This window comes from Wyeomyia smithii, chromosome 1 (genome assembly GCF_029784165.1).
Source record: "Wyeomyia smithii strain HCP4-BCI-WySm-NY-G18 chromosome 1, ASM2978416v1, whole genome shotgun sequence".
Classification (NCBI taxonomy): domain Eukaryota; kingdom Metazoa; phylum Arthropoda; class Insecta; order Diptera; family Culicidae; genus Wyeomyia; species Wyeomyia smithii.
In genome coordinates this window covers 144,197,466-144,213,591 of record NC_073694.1, presented here as the reverse complement: position 1 = coordinate 144,213,591, position 16,126 = coordinate 144,197,466, and the positions used below count along the sequence as shown (strand labels likewise).

The 16,126-nt window shown below is 39.5% G+C and overlaps 1 protein-coding gene across 1 annotated transcript in view; it reads right to left on the bottom strand.

Moving 5' to 3' along the window:
* LOC129718566 (hemicentin-1) overlaps positions 1–16,126 on the bottom strand; it is a 396,754-nt gene that overhangs the window by 101,865 nt on the left and 278,763 nt on the right. The window contains exons 5-7 of the mRNA XM_055669452.1: positions 15,654–15,764; positions 15,379–15,582; positions 15,071–15,222 (exon numbers count right to left, since the gene is read on the bottom strand). Coding sequence (XP_055525427.1) covers positions 15,071–15,222; positions 15,379–15,582; positions 15,654–15,764 — 467 coding nt within the window. The remainder of the gene's footprint in view (positions 1–15,070; positions 15,223–15,378; positions 15,583–15,653; positions 15,765–16,126) is intronic.

Here is a 16,126-nt window from a genome sequence, read left to right as displayed (position 1 = left end):
TTTCAAATAGTCTTTAAAAGACACACTGACAAAACATAAACTTTGAAGCTATAGGCAGTCAAAGACCAGTCCACAAGCAACCGAAAACACGTCTGATCTGTAGGACAGTTCAAGACGCACTGTACCTTAACTAATATTTATCATAAATACTTGAGCTACTAACAACCCCCCTCCCCCCGGCCCTTTAAGACATCGACGACATGCTGCTAGTCGCCACCAGGAGACACACTCGGTAAAACGGCCACGGGGGCGAAGGCGAAAAAACCTTTGGAAATGGGGGCGGAATATTTAAGCAAAAGCAACATTGCGACCATTGTTTGCTAGAATTTCAAAAAGTTAAATGCCGAGAAAAAAAATAGTTGAAGAGGTTGTTTATAAGACATGACCGCAAGATTAACGTAGAATTATGACAGCCTGTCTTATGTCAATAACTTTTTTGCAATAGGTTTGGAAATACACTCGATTTGGGTTAATCAATTTAATGGTGTGAAGCGGTATATTTTTTCGTATATATTTTTGTCGTATATTATTTTTGCTTTAAAAATAAACGAAATTCGTTGGAGTTTGACTGAGTTTAAAACATGTGAAAAAAAGCAATTTTCGTGACGCTATCGATGATTTCAGTTTTACAATTTGTACCCATATATATGTTGCCGTAAGACGTAACTCTACGTCAAAAGCGCACAAATCGATGTGCTTAAGTTGATTCTGTTAAAAGAGAAAGGAAAAGAAATTGTATTAATCGATTCATTAATGCTTCATGATCGCGTGACATATCCGCTCTGACATAATGCATCTCTTTTTATTCTGGCTTAGAGCTATCTTCTGAATAGCCTCGCCTAAACTTCAAGTTCAAAGGCAACAAAATAACATTGTATCATGTCGTGTTGCGGCTTGAAAGGAGACAAAGTTCCCGTCCCCGTGTCTAATGGAAGCAGGTTGTTGCGTGTTTGATATTGCCGATGATAGACATGAGTATGAAGATCGAAATTCTGCTGTGATGTCAAACTATAATCGTCTTCTTCAAGACGTTGCATCCTTGTTAATAAAGTGTTGTGATTTTTTTAAAATGGACTCAGCATCGTGAGCAGAAAGTGTCGAACTTTTCCGTTTGAAATCGGATTTGTTTTGCATATACCGCCGGTTATTCACAGTATCAACAAATCGTAATAAACATCAAACTGTTTTGCATTGGCAGCAGCACCAAACCACTGTTGCGGATTAATAATAACCATTCATTATGCTTTTTAAAATACATATAATAGCCTTGATAAATGCTTCATGGCCAGATCGCGTGCGATATCCGCTCTGACATAATAAATTTTTCGAATGTTGGAGAATGACATAACTGGAAATAAGGGCGTGACTTCTTTATTTTCAGTTATATCATACTCCAACGTTTCAAAAATTGCGCCGTGGTCAAATCACGTACGGTATTCGCACTGACATAATGAATAAGTCACACCTTTATTTCCAGTTATACCATTTTCCAACGTTCGAAATTTTTTATTTCGTATGTCGCAAAACTAATGTACGACAAATGAATCTAATTTCATTTTGGTTTAAAGCTATCTTCTGAATAGCCCCGCCCTAATTTCAAGCTCCCACAGTTTGTCCCATTTTCGTAATACGGATCTTGTGTACATTCTGTGGAGCCGGACCGATAGAGCTCTCATTAAGGCAACAAAATAACATTGTATCGTGTCGTGTTGTGGCTTGAAAGAAGACTATGTTCCCGTCCCCGTGTCGAATGGAAGCAGATTATTGCGCGTTCGATATTGCCGATGGTAGACAAGAGTATGAAGGTCGAAATTCTGCTGTGATGTCAAAACTGTAACCGTTTTAAGATGCAATAGCGTTAGTGCTGCATTTCTGTTATCTGCTGCCTTCCAGCATGAGAACAAGTATAAATTACAACCGGCCCTTCTGTTTTAAAGCTGGACCTCGACGTAACTCTACGTCAAAACAGAAAAAGATAAGTTTGGAAAGTGAAGTAAAGTCACCGTGGAGAAACGAGACTGGTCAATCAGGACCTCATGTTTCTTTGTGAAAGCTGCTAGAACCGAGCCCTTCAGCCTGGAGATTGATTTTGACGATTGGAGTTCACCAGTTCCTCGGAGCATCACGACAAACTTGGTTACCGGGAAGGAAATTGGCAACGGTCTCTGAACAGTGGCAAAGCAAAGAAGAAGAACAGAAGCAGACGTTGAAGAAGGGGCCCCGAATGTGAAGAAAGTAAAAAGACGAGGTAGTAAGTGGGAGCGAAGAAAGACTAAATGAAAGAGTTGTTCAAGATGAAGTTAAAGCGTTTAATTGATCAACACCCTAGAACGTTAAACGACCCTGAGGCGGTGTAGAAGGGAGTCTCAGCATTGCTGGCTCTACCGGCCCGCTAGTTACAAGTTTTAGACAGGTATTCAATTTTGATGAAGATGCCATTCTCGAAATCAGTACTAAGCAAATTTTATCCAACTTCTATCTTAACCTCCCCGTGGTTCCGGCTGGGATGCGAGTAACCTTAGTGCAGATCGGGTATTCAACCCCTGGTGGAACCTCAAGCTTTGTCTCATGCATCTTAGCAACGAGAAAAGCTGGTAAAAAGAAGGTCTACTTCACCCTATCCCCAAAGCAGACCTACCGCTGTCAACGTATCATGTCGACCATCTTGGACAATTAACAGCATCAAAAAAACGGTTGTGAATGCGTTCAACAAATTTGTATGGATTCATCCGGTAAAATCTACAACTGCCGAAGAAGTACTGCAGAAATTGAATACCCAGAAAACGGTCTTTGCGAATTCGAGGAGAATCATTTCTGACCATGGAGTTGCATTTACATCTTCTGCGTTCCAGAACTTCTGTGAAGTTTAAGGAATCGAGCACTTGCTGACTACGACAGGTGTACCTCGAGGAAACGGACAAGTGGAGAGGATCCATGTGATTATTGTTCCTGTTTTAACGAAACTGTCTGGATAGAAAATCCAGAAAATTGGTACCGGCATATTGGTCTCTTGCAGCGCTACATCAACAATACGCACCAGCGCAGCATCGACCGAAGTCCGTTCGAGCTACTCTTCGGAACAATCATGAAGTCCACGGAAGACGTTCGTTTGACGGAAGTGGTGATGCAGGAAAGAACCGAGCTCTTTTACAAAGCAAGGGCAGAAGAACGTGCGAAAGCGCGTTCACGAGGGGCCAAACAGAACAGCTACGTGTGCCGAGTTCATGAAACTACTCGTTCCGGACAACGACGGCGATTCTTTCGACGAAGATGTTGGCAGTTCCGGCGTCATCCGGGTCGGATGACGGTCAGTCTGGTCGAATGTCAGATTCAAATTGATTATCCCTAATATTTTCCTATCTCAGATTGGCCGTTGCACACACTCACAATGCACTCTGATTTCAGTACTCATTTGGATGTGCGAGGGACCGGTCCTGCATCCAGTTGTAATCGATCGTTTGATTGAAGTTTATCTTTTGAATTGAACTTGGCGTTACTCAGTTATTCGCGATCCGAAATCGTAGGTGCTCATCGGTGGTTTGCTGGAAAACTGGGGATTCATGGAGGCCCGCGTCACCACGGATCAGATCTTTGCACTGCGGCAAGTACTCCAGAAATGCCGCGAGTACAACGTAACCACGCACCACCTATTGATCTACTTCAAAGCAGCGTTTGACACAATCGAACGAGGTCAGCTATGCCAAATCGGGAACAAACACGTTCCCGGACAAACTTACGCGATTGGTCAGAGCGACGATGGATAAAGCGTGTTATTAGAAGAGCGGAGATAGACACGAGTGTTACGATCTCCATGAAATCTAGCCAGTTAGTTGGTTTCGCCGACGACATTAACATTATGGCACGTAACTTTGCGACGTTGACGGAAACGTACAGCAGACTTAAGGCAGAGGCCACCGGACTAATCATAAATATGCCAAAGACAAAATACATGAGAAGTAGAATCTCGCTTCATGTTTAGGAATACCATGTCGTCGGAGTTAAAAATCAGGACAACTTTTTTCCAGCAAAAGTTTGATTTAAGCTGTTTTTATTTTTAGAGGTATCAATAAATAAAACTCGTAATTTGAGATTTGCACTTCATAATACGCCAAAGGACTCACATTTGACGTAATTCTCGAACGATTCAATTTTGCAACTTTGATTTATTAGGCGTTAGTAGATACCTTAAAAATTGCAACACTAGTAAACTGTTTGAAATAAACTCAACAATTGTCAAAAAACGTTTAACGGTTTCAACGATTAGACAAATTTTCTCGTCAAGATTTAACCAAAGAAATAATTCGTTCGCAAGAAGTTCGTTTCTTCCCGGAGTCAAGACGACAGTACTGAACAGTTTGCTCCCTTTTTGAATATCCGGCATCATTCAGAAAAATCAGGACAAATGTTAAAATATGAAAAATAAATCAGGACGCTCCAAATGGATCTCAACATCAGGACATGTCCTGTTAAATCAGGACGGATGGTATCCCTATTCATGTTAGCCTTCCACCATGGATTCTAATTGATGGTAACTTAAATCGAGGTGGTAGATGAGTTTGTGTATTTGGGCTCACTAGTGACCACCGATAACGATTCCAGCAGAGAGATAAAGGGATGCTTTGTGGCCAGAAATCGCGCTAACTTTGAACTGCGGGAAACACTTCGATCGAACAAACTTTGCCGCCCCACAAAGTTGACCATCTACAAAACACTTATTAGACCAGTAGTTCTCTACAGCCTCAAAACATAAACCTCGCTCGTGGAGGACCAGCGTGCTCTTAGGGTTTTCGAACGGAAGGTTCTGTGTAAGATCTATGGTGAATGGTCAAAACCCTGATCAGATCGGTAGTCCTCTGTGGAATCGAGAGAGCAACGTTTCTCGCTAAGCACTTGAACGCCCGTATAGTTTTGTAAGGTAAGCTATTACGGATTATCTTGGAGAGAACTTCTTTTCAATGCCAATCCAGTGAAATCGCTTCTTTCGGGCACCAAAACTAGAAGAAACTTGTGCCTGACAAACCGGTGAAACACAGTCCAGAACTGAACAACATGGCGGCAACTTCTTGATACAGCACTAGCCACCACAGATCTGGCGTGATTGGTAGGGTAAGGTAAGGTGAGGAAAAATGGGACTGGGAACTGCGAGAACTAGCACACGAAAACTTTCCGCCTTTGGTTACCGCAGATGGCAACGAGCTCGTCTTCATGATATCACTGATGACCGCCGAAAACTCCAGCATATAAATCCAAAACGTATTTGATCTGAAAACAGTGCCAACTTTGCATTTGACCCAGTACAAGACCTTCTCACACAGAACCAGAACACCTTTGAGTTTTCTAACCGATGGTGGAATATGGACGGAAGACGGAAAATGATTAAGACTCACGAAGCATGAACTAACTTTCATTACTAACGTGTGTGAACATGACAACAAACAGCCCAACCAAGGTGAATTAATACAGCACGAGTTATCCCCAGCTCTGACCTATTAGATGAGGTAAGCATCAAGCACGGGTAGCGTACCATTATTCGATCACGATCTTAGTCTCGGACAGATGGTAGATGGGTAAAAGCAAAGGCAAATTCACGTGCTACATTACTTCGAAATTTGATCAATTTGAGTTGATCTACTGTTCATTCGACACAGACCTCGCAGTAAAATTGTAGGCGTACAGAACAATCGCGAGGCTAGCGCTACGAGCATACGGACCCTAACGGCTTAACAGACTAGCATCTTACATCACTAGTAGACTGATAACAATGGTCAACACAGGTGTGGTTCTCAAGCTCAAACTAGAAAAATGAAAAATTATAGGTTGTTAGCCATTCTTGTGAATTTTGGTGCCCCTAGCCACCATTTGTTGTTTCAGAGACTTAAATGAGTTTTTCCGTAAACATAACGTTGAAGCGACGAACCCGGCGAGTTATCAATATGCGACAATCTCACGAAAGTTGACTTATTTCTACACTGGCTGCAGGCACCAAATTTCACAGGAATGGTTAAAAAGCTGTAGTTTCTCTAGGGCAGCTATTTAGAGCTTCAGGACAGCATTATTTCGCTTTCGTCGACCAGTGTAAAAGGTAGGTACAACTGCTAAATTATTCACTCAATCTTCTCATTGTCAAATATTTCCAGCCTCGGATAAAATCGCCCGTTTAATTACAGATTTTAATTTTTCTTGAATTAATGCTGTGAACTATCCTAAGTGCATACACGTCGTTGTAAAAAAAAACCAATATCAGTCTTTCGTGAATGCTAGAGGTCTACTGTACCATATTTTGAATGAGAAGAGAAATGAGATTACAAGTATGGAATTATTTCTAAATTTAAATTTTAATATAAACTAAAATAATAATTTAATGAACTGTTTCTAGGGGTTTTCATGCCTGTATGTCTGAAATTGTTTGCAATTTTTTCACCTTGGCTTTACGCCTTTCCAGAGAAAGTACAGGGTGACAAAAAAGTCCGGTCACACAGGAAAATCTCAATATTTCAAATAATAAGAAGAAAATCTGAATCTGGCTTTCATAGCTTTATTCAGTAACTCATAAAGATACTTCACAGACGATATCTCGGAATTACACCACCTTTCTCTGATCGAACCAGCTTCAGACGTCTCGGAAAGTCGTCGCAAGCGGCGCGCACGTGCTCCATCGGCATCTCGTCCCAGATTTTCGTGATAACTCGCTTGAATTGCTCCAAATTTGTTATTTTATAGTCGTTCAGCTTCGACATCATGCCCCACATAGGAAATAATCCAGTGGATTCAGATTCGGAAAGGACGGAGGCAATTCATTCTTCGAAATGAAATCGGTCAAGTTTTCCTCACACCACGCCTGAACAACCATTGCGGTGTGGGATGGGGCGCCATCTTGCTGGAAGCAGTAGTATTCGTCTTCGAACAATAGTTCAGCTTGAGGCAGAACATTTTTATTCAAAACCGTGTCCAGGTAGTACGCTGCGTTGATTTTGACCCCTTTATCGATAAAAATAAGAGGCAGTTTAATTCTCTTGCAAATGGCTCCCCAAACCATCACTGACGTCTTATTTTGGAACCGGAAAACGTTCAGCTTGTCCGCAGGAGCTTGCTGGAGGCTCACACTCCAAACTCGATCATTTTGGCGATTGACTGTTTGCTCCAAAACGAACAGCTTCTCGTTCGAAAAAATAATCTCGTCATCTGCGCGCCAACCGAGTAACTCCCTCGACCGTTGGTACCTTTTGTCCTTTGTAGCTTTGGTAACCCCATGAACCACCTGTTTTTTGTACGGTGTAAGTTTTAAATCCTTGCGCAGAAGCAGGCGGATTGATTCTCGGTTCATTTTAAGGTTCCTGGCCAGCCTCCGTGCAGATTGGGCGGGATTCCGGCGAATCCGGTCTCGTATAATCTTTTTAAGCCTTGGAGTTCTCACAGACCCTGGTCGTCTAGATCGTGCCTTGTCCTCGGTGCCTCCGGTCTCGAGGTACCGATTTATAGTCCGGTACACGATTTCCGGTTGATTCCGAGCGGTTTTAGGTGTTTGAATATGTGTCCGGGTTTGTACCTTTTCACATATTCAGCGATAACAGCTGCTCTTAACTCTGCCATGGCTCACAACTCAATGTAAACAAACTGCACAGAAACGAAACTCTGCCACTTTGGGCAGCAAAGTTAACCCTTTCATTCGACATATAGATGGCACCAGAGAGCTGCAACGTGTAGGCTACAGGCGACCCCAAAAAAGTGTGACCGGATTTTTTTGTCACCGTGTAAATAAATAAATCTAAATATATAAAAATGCAGTCCTGTCTGCTGTCAATCTGTCTGTCTGATCCATATAGACTAGGAAACTAATGAACCGATCGACATGAAAATTTGTATGGAGCAGTTTTTGGGGCTACGGGAGGTTCTTATTACAGTTTGAGACCCCTCTCTCCTCTTGAAGGGATGGTCCCCATACAAATGAATCATAAATTTTTGCATAACTCGAGAGCTAATCAAGCAAACTTGGCACTTTAATGTATGAGGAAGTAAGAAATATTTATGTGGAAGTTTGACATCTCTCCCTGCTCTGGGATAGAGGGTTACCATAAAAACGAAACACAAATATCTGTAGGGTATAACTGTCTTTAATAGACCACTTAGTAGCGTAGCTGCAAATTTTGCAAGAAAAAGTGTAAATGTCTAAACTGAATTAAGTGTTTCATTATGTATAAACGTGAAGTAAAATGTTTATCATCTTCTCTGCATAAAAAAACAACTAGATAATACCTCTATTTTCTCATAACAAAAAAAAATAAATCATCGCTTCAGTTTCATTTAATGGGCCACCGTTTCCTTATTTGGACCACAACAATTTTCTAATTTGGGCCAGGTCTAAATAATACATCTCTTCAACCGTAGCTGCCGCTGATGAAACTTACTCTGGCTTACGCACTGAAGTTCTGGATCTGGATCAACTGTAGACTGCACCCGTTCTTTCGTAATAGGGAAGCCTTTACGTGCCATCCGAGTTATCCAGCGTACAAATGAGTCCTCTTCTGCGGCAGTCAATGCAGGATGTTTACCTTTTCGTGGTTTTCCTGCTGCTTGCATGGAACATTACGGTGGATCGTGGAACATTGGAGCGCCTGCGAGCTTCTCTAGTCGAAACACCACTTTTTTATTGCTTGAAGACACTCAGTAACAGCTGCTTCAGTATATTTTTTACCAATTTACGGTGTTTTTCCCATTTTAGCAGCAATTTTATACAATAACTCAATCATAACAAATTTATGGTAACTATGGTTACTATTATTCGTTATTTCGATGATAGCTCTTGTTCGAAATGGAGCATGCCGAAATAAGGAAAACAGTATTATTTCCACCCTTAATTGGGCCACTATTTATTTCAATATTTCAAGTGTTTTTTTTGTAAAATTTGTTGCTTATTATTTAATGACACTCTTATCCTATCCGTTCATCGAAAATCTGATTATTTTCGCTCGGCTAGTGTGATGTCAGTACAGTTTTTGGTAAAGCCATTTCCTATCAAAACGTTAACAAACCATGGCAAACCAGGTAGCTGTTCAGAAAAATTTTTTGCAGCTTTAATTAAGAATATTATAGTAAACGTCTGTTGCAACATTTCTAATGAAGAAAATTATTAAAGTTGTCAAAGCATAAATCAAAATAAGTATATTTATAGTGTGTAATTTGGTGTAAGAAGTTCAGGTGGTCCACTAAAGGAAGTGGTCTATATTAAGCAGATCTACCCTATAACTCGAGATTTAATCAAGCAAATAGAATCCAATTTGGAGTCTGGTGGTTCTCGAGAGCCAGAAATATTTTTGTGGTAGCCTCCGTTTTTTAGAAGGGGTGGGGGGCGTCCATAAAAATCACACAAATTTTTTCATAACTCATAAAATAATCATGGAATTATAACTCATAAACTAAAAATGGAACCAAATTGGGCCTGTGGAGGTTTTTGGACGTAAAACATATTTTCAGGGTATTTTGACATCCCTCTCTCTTAAGCAATGGAGGGGTACCATACATATGAAACACAAATTTCTGCACAACTCGAGAACTAATCGAGCAAATGGAGCCAAATTTGGTATGTGAAGGTTTTTAAGGGCGAAAAAATCTTTGATGGTTTGATACAATGGGCAAACAGCCGTTAGTGACTAATACCACCAAATATGGGTATTTCTTTAATCATGATGATGAATAGAGTCCGAAAATCAACCACAGTCGCAGTTTTTAATTCTGAAACGGCGACTTCTGGTCTCTGGAAAACAGCTTAAAGTAAATACTACACAATATGGCTATTCCCGTAATTGTTACGATGCATAGAAGTCAAATGTCAACCTCCGACACCAATACGGCGACTTCCGGTTTCTGGAAAACAATCCAAATCCACTAATTACCACGCAATACGGATGTTTCCGGAACCAGAATAATGCACAGAGGCAAAAATTCGACCCCCGAAATTATTTTGAAATCTAAGATCGCGACTTTCTAGAAAACAACCCAAAAGTGACCAAATACCCTCCAATAAGCATTTTTCCGTAATTGTGACGATGCATAGACACCAATATTCAACCTCATATACCATTTTGAATTCTAAGATGACGACTCCCGGAGTCTGTAAAACAGTCGAAAGTGGCCAAATACCTGCTAAAATCGATGTTTCCGTAATCGTGATGATGCATCAAAGCCAAAAATCGACCTCAGACACCGTTCTGAATTCTAAGATGGTGGCTTTCGGTTTCTGGAAAACAGCCCATAAAGACCGATTACAACCCAAAATGGTTATTTTCGAAACAAGAATGACACTCAGAGGCCAGAAATGAACTCCAAATCCTCTTTTGAAATCCAAGATAGCGACTTCCGGTTTCTGGAAAGCAGCCAAAAATGGTCGGATACCACCCAATATGGGTATATCCGGAACCAGAATGACGCCCAGAGGTCAGAAATTAACTTCACATGCCATTTTGATATTCAAAATGACGACTTCCGGTATCCGGAAAACCGAAAATGACCAAACATGGTATTTTCGTAATCAGAATAATGCACAGATACTAAAAATTCCATGTCAGACACCATTTTGAATTCTAGAATGGTGACTTCCGGTTTTTGGAAAACGTCCAAAAATGACTGAACACCAACCAATATGGATATTTCCGGTATTAGACTGATGGCCAGAAATTGATTTCACACGTCATTTTGCAATCTAAGTTGACGAATTTCTTTTCTGAAAATCAGCTGAAAATAACCGAATGTCATCCAATATGGGTATTTTAGAAATCGAGGTGATGTTCAAAAGCTTGAAGGCAAGGATGTTCTATAAAACCAATCATTTCAAACGATTTTCATTCTGAGTTTAAACGTATCCAATGTCCGATTCGTTATGCATTAGCAGACTACAAACAAATCAGAAATTAAAGTTTTGGATGCAGGTGAAATCAATTTAGAGTGTTTGAAATTTGAAAAAAATTAAAGTTTGCCGGGACTGCTGGTAAATAAATAAAAAAAGATTTCACCCAACCTTTGATTAGAATATGTATAACACATGACTAATTTTACTTTCATTACAAGTAAACTTGGGGCAGTTCAGTTTGATCACAGCTCATGTGGATGCAGAGCAAACTAGCGTTGGTTTTCGAAACCCCGTAAAATCCTGAAGTTGCGAATTTACAATTTATGTGTACCAGCAATCGATACGAAAAATTAATTATTGGAAGAGCTTACAACCTATTTTGTCACATAATCCTAAACAACTCCTAATTGAGATACAGTAAGGTCGCTTTTTACGCGTTTTTTTTTCACGGGTTGCTTTCCTCCAGTACTCAAAACCGGTACAAGATATCGACCTCATTTCAATCACGTTTTCCGTTTTAGGCCACGAGTGATCATATATCAGTTTTCAAATTTAAAATATTAGATTTTGGTCTCTAGATTGGCCACTATCATATTCAAACGAGGTTTTAACGTTTCGGGATGGTTTTCTTTGTTATATTTGCAACTCAAAACTTTTTTACGCGGGCCCATTCAAATTTGGAACGCATCCCCCGCGTAAAAAACGACCTTAGTGTAATATAATCAACTGAGTCCGAACTCTGCTGAAATACAGAGCAGAATAGAGGCACAAAGTTACAAATTTTCGGACCAAACCAAATTCTTTCGATTTAATTCAAATGAAATTCCAGTTGCGCTGCATCCTAACAACCAATCATCCCACCTCAGTATAATCAACTTCAAGCGGCTAAACGGGGCAAAGGAGGAAATTTAAATTGACTACCCGACACATACACACATTCGCTGCCAGACCTGATCCTAATTTTGCACTGTAGATATGCCTGGTGGTAATCGATTTTTATTGCTCTGTTGATTAAAGAGAATCGCGATTCATTGTGAACGGTAAACCAAAATGGCAGCGGCTGGCTTCATTGCATGAAACCGGCAATCTTTGCCCACCTTTCACTGCTGACCAAAAAATCCCTGCCACACCCAATCCCCGGATCGCATAGATCAAAGCATCCGCTGGTCTGCTCGCCCCTATGTGTGTGTATGTGTGTATGTTTTTTTTTATTACCATACCCTTTCACTCTTTTATGGTGCTCGGTTATTGATGAACCGAGAGTTTGGCAGAATACATCGCATCCGGTTCCTGTGTCCTCATGACTTGGTTTGCTGGATAAATATATGCAGATAAAATATTGATATTTGTGTGGTGTGTTTAATGCCACCGCTAAAAGCTTCGCGAAACGAAATGTCCTCACTCGTTACGAGCCCGGTGACGGTATTCATGACGTCAATCAGAGCGAGCGGATAACGGGATTGCCTCGTAGGGGAGACAGTATCGAGATCTTTTCCTCAGAGTTTTGTTATAGTTTGAATTTAGATTAGCAAAACCTGAAATAATCATAGGATCGGGATTGCAATTTCAAGCAATTAGAGGTACTAATTAATTGACATGAGCAAGGAATGTGTGAAAAATCGTACTTTATAGAAAACCCTGGGGTGATCAAGAACATCAATACACATTTTTTAAACTATGTTTAGTATGTACCATTCATACTTTTTATAATTGCAACTTCTGGACAGCGATCGATTATAGAAATATGCTTTTAATGAAATTTAAAATAAAAAAAAGAAATCATCTTTTCTGTCGATTTGTGTGTAATTTGTAAACTAATAAATAAGAATCAAAAACACCTCCAGCTAAACCTAAGCAAACCCAGAGCAGCCAATGCCATAGGATAATGCAGTAACAGGTTCAAAATTATACCTGCTGCAGAACTACCTTGGAAAGTATAAATGAAGGTATCTATTCTCCCCTATTCGATGAATAAAGATATTATATTGGTTGGAAAATAGACAGATGTTTACCCTGTCTCTGAATTAAATTGCATGTAGTGGAACTGCTCCATTATTCATCTCAGCCCATATATTCATCTCATACAACATGAAAACACAATTGAAAACAGAAAAAACGCATATTTTCTAACTAAATCGATCTGCTAATCCATGGAATGAATTCTTCTTAGTTCACTTTAGATTTTTCATAAGGTAGAATCCTCAAAAACTCACTTAAAAGCTTTAAATTTGATATAATAGTCAGACATCTGCACTCGAAAACTCATTAAATTCAATCACCTACCTCAGAAAACAAAATCCACGCATTGTTCTGTACGGCTTCAACGGGACTCGTTCAGCAGCCTACCAAAGTTTTTCTCATCACTAGCGGACCATTTTTTATTTTAATCACTAAACAAAATCACTCACTACACTAAGATTACTTTGATCTTCGAAATGTTCACCTCAAATTTCCTCAAACAAGCTTGAATTAGCAGAAATATATGAGATGAATTTCTACAATTCCTAAATTTCAACTGTATGTATTTTCATCTGTTTTCACTGCATTGAAGAAAATCAAGAGTTGCCAAATCAGTTACTGTTAATACGAAAAAATCATACTGAAAGTATTGAATTATTACGACATAATTCACATAAACCGAAAGCACTGTAATGGTTACCTAAGTTACCAGTTTTGCACGTAAATAACTGCAGCGGATATCTAGGTAACCTACTACGGCGGGCTGCGGCTACGTTCATTCATGATAATGTGTTTCATTAATGATTAACAGTGCACTGCAGTGTGATGAATATGGGGGCGTCGTGAGATGAATAATTGAGCAGTGATTTAAGTTTTGAGATGGATATAGAAGCGTTGTGTAAAATGGTTTGTTTTACAAAATTCAGGATAAATCTAGCTAAGTTTACTAAATATACAATACTGAACGATTCTATAAGAGCACGTAAGCGTATTTTGTTTACTTGTTCAATGATTTTAATAAAATTTGTTGTTTAATCCGTGCATTCTTTGTGAATATCGGCTTAATGAGATGAATAATGGAGCAGTTCCTAATTTAAAAAAAAAAAATTGCGGGATCTACAGACCTTAACTGTGTTGATCAGTCTGCAATTATTTTACGAAAAAAAAATACTCTCAGAGTATTTAGATAGCATAATCGATTTCTGCGAATTCGAATTATGACCACTACTCGTTAGATCACATAAACAATGATTTAGGTCATAGATTCATCCTTCGTACTTCGTGAAAAATTCATTGTATACATTGTGTAAATTCTGGTTCAATATCCTGTTTGGTTGCTAGCTATCCAAGCGATATCTTGGTGATATTATATTCTGACAATCCCAGGTTGGTTCCAACTGAATTGAATAGTTTAAACTTCAACATATTTTGTCCGGAAAATTCCATGCTATGCCTAATAAAATTTCTCCTCAGACTCACTTACATTCTATGTTTAATTTTGCTCGGCCGAATTATTTCACTCTCCATCATTCTATCATGCTTATTGTTCTTTTCTACATACATACACATGGGGTTCTCAGATTGGTCCAAGTTTTGAACTAATAAATAGTTTCAAATGAGTCATTCTGCAATTAATACGATAAAATTAAGTAATAAACGAATTTCTAGAAGAAAAAAAAAAATATATGCGGAACTTCAAATCCGTTTGGTTTCAAAAAAGCGATAAGTCTATATTTTAACATGGTTTACATCCACTTGTAAAAAAGTAAATGTGTGTATTTTTTTAATTTTTCAATTTTTTTTATCTATCGCATAGAATTACAGTTCATGGTGTGATTTCGAATCGTCAACATATGCAAATAGAAGCCTGACAGCCTTTGTCACATTATTTTTCTATATCGTACGACTACGATGAACAGACTAATACACGTACACCAGATGAATTGTAGATGGAGAAAAATTGTATTACGTGCAATTTTACGATAGTATGTGGTGTTATTTGACTGAAGATGAAGGTTAAAACTTTTATGAGTTAGAATTAAAATACCTGGAAAAAGTTTAATTAACATCTCAATTTAGTAGTTAGGTACGACAATCGCAATCAACTTATACATTAGTTAAACTTTCAACAAACATTCTTTTACCGGCCTGCCCACTTGGACAGACTACTTTTCCAGTCCCAAGAAGTACAACACAATAGTTTTCATTAAAAAAAGACAAAAAAAGTCAACAAGCCCTACTTCGGTGTCAGCTTCGAGTGCAACTTACGTTTTTGCTCAGCCGCTTCAACTGCCGAGTTGCCTTCCACCAGGAAATGACCGCTTCCGGTCGAGACCCGGAGCTCTTACACTCGATATCGTACCGTTTATCGGCGGAAACGAATTTTTCCTTGATCAGAATGTGCACAGCCACTGGTTTCACTAATGAAAAAAAAAAAAGGAAAACAGAGAAGGTAAAAACAGGTGCGTTAGGGTGCGAGTATCTACTGGGGGGAGAATGTTTGAGATCGGACAAATTAAACTAAAAGCTACATTCGTAAAGGTTACGTTTCAACCGTATCAGGCAACGATACTTACGGTTGACGTCCAAAACCACAACTTTATTATTCGGAGGTGTTAGATTGGTGTTACTGGCAACGCACATCAATCGAGCGTCCAGATGCTGTCGCCCTATGTTCGGGTAGGAAAGATGATTGACCGTTGTACCGTCCGGTCTGGTTTCGTACGATTCGTCTATCACAGTGTTGTCCAGGTACCATGTGACATTAGGCCTAGGCCGACCTGATAAAAAAAAAGAGCAAAAACGCATAGGATGGAGATGAAAATTCCGCATCAATGCCGCAAGGACATACCTCCCTTCACCTCGCAAACCAGTTGGATGTCGCTCCCTTCACTGTACGGTTCGACCGTGTTGGTTTTCTCCCGGCGCCGAGAATCATATATTACTGGTCGATCGGGCGGAACTAGAGAGAAGGGCAAGCGGGAAAATGATTCAGTAAAATGCTTTCCGACAAGTGGATGCAAATTCTATGTTTCATATACCGAGGAAATTGTGACATGAACGTCACTTAAAAGGCTGATAATTGACGCTAGTACTCTTCCGAATAAATATTACTCTTGTTGATAATAACTGTTCACGTTATTCAGAAATGTTCTTTTCAGGTTATGTGTGAATGGTGACTGTACTTGCCAGCTCCTATTCCACTATAACATATGTTACTCAGAGACGCACTACACTGCATGTTGAGTGCTGGAAGTCATCCTCAATTATCGCATGGAGGGGTGAAACATTACATGACAAATTACGTTTAATTGCAGTAACGTA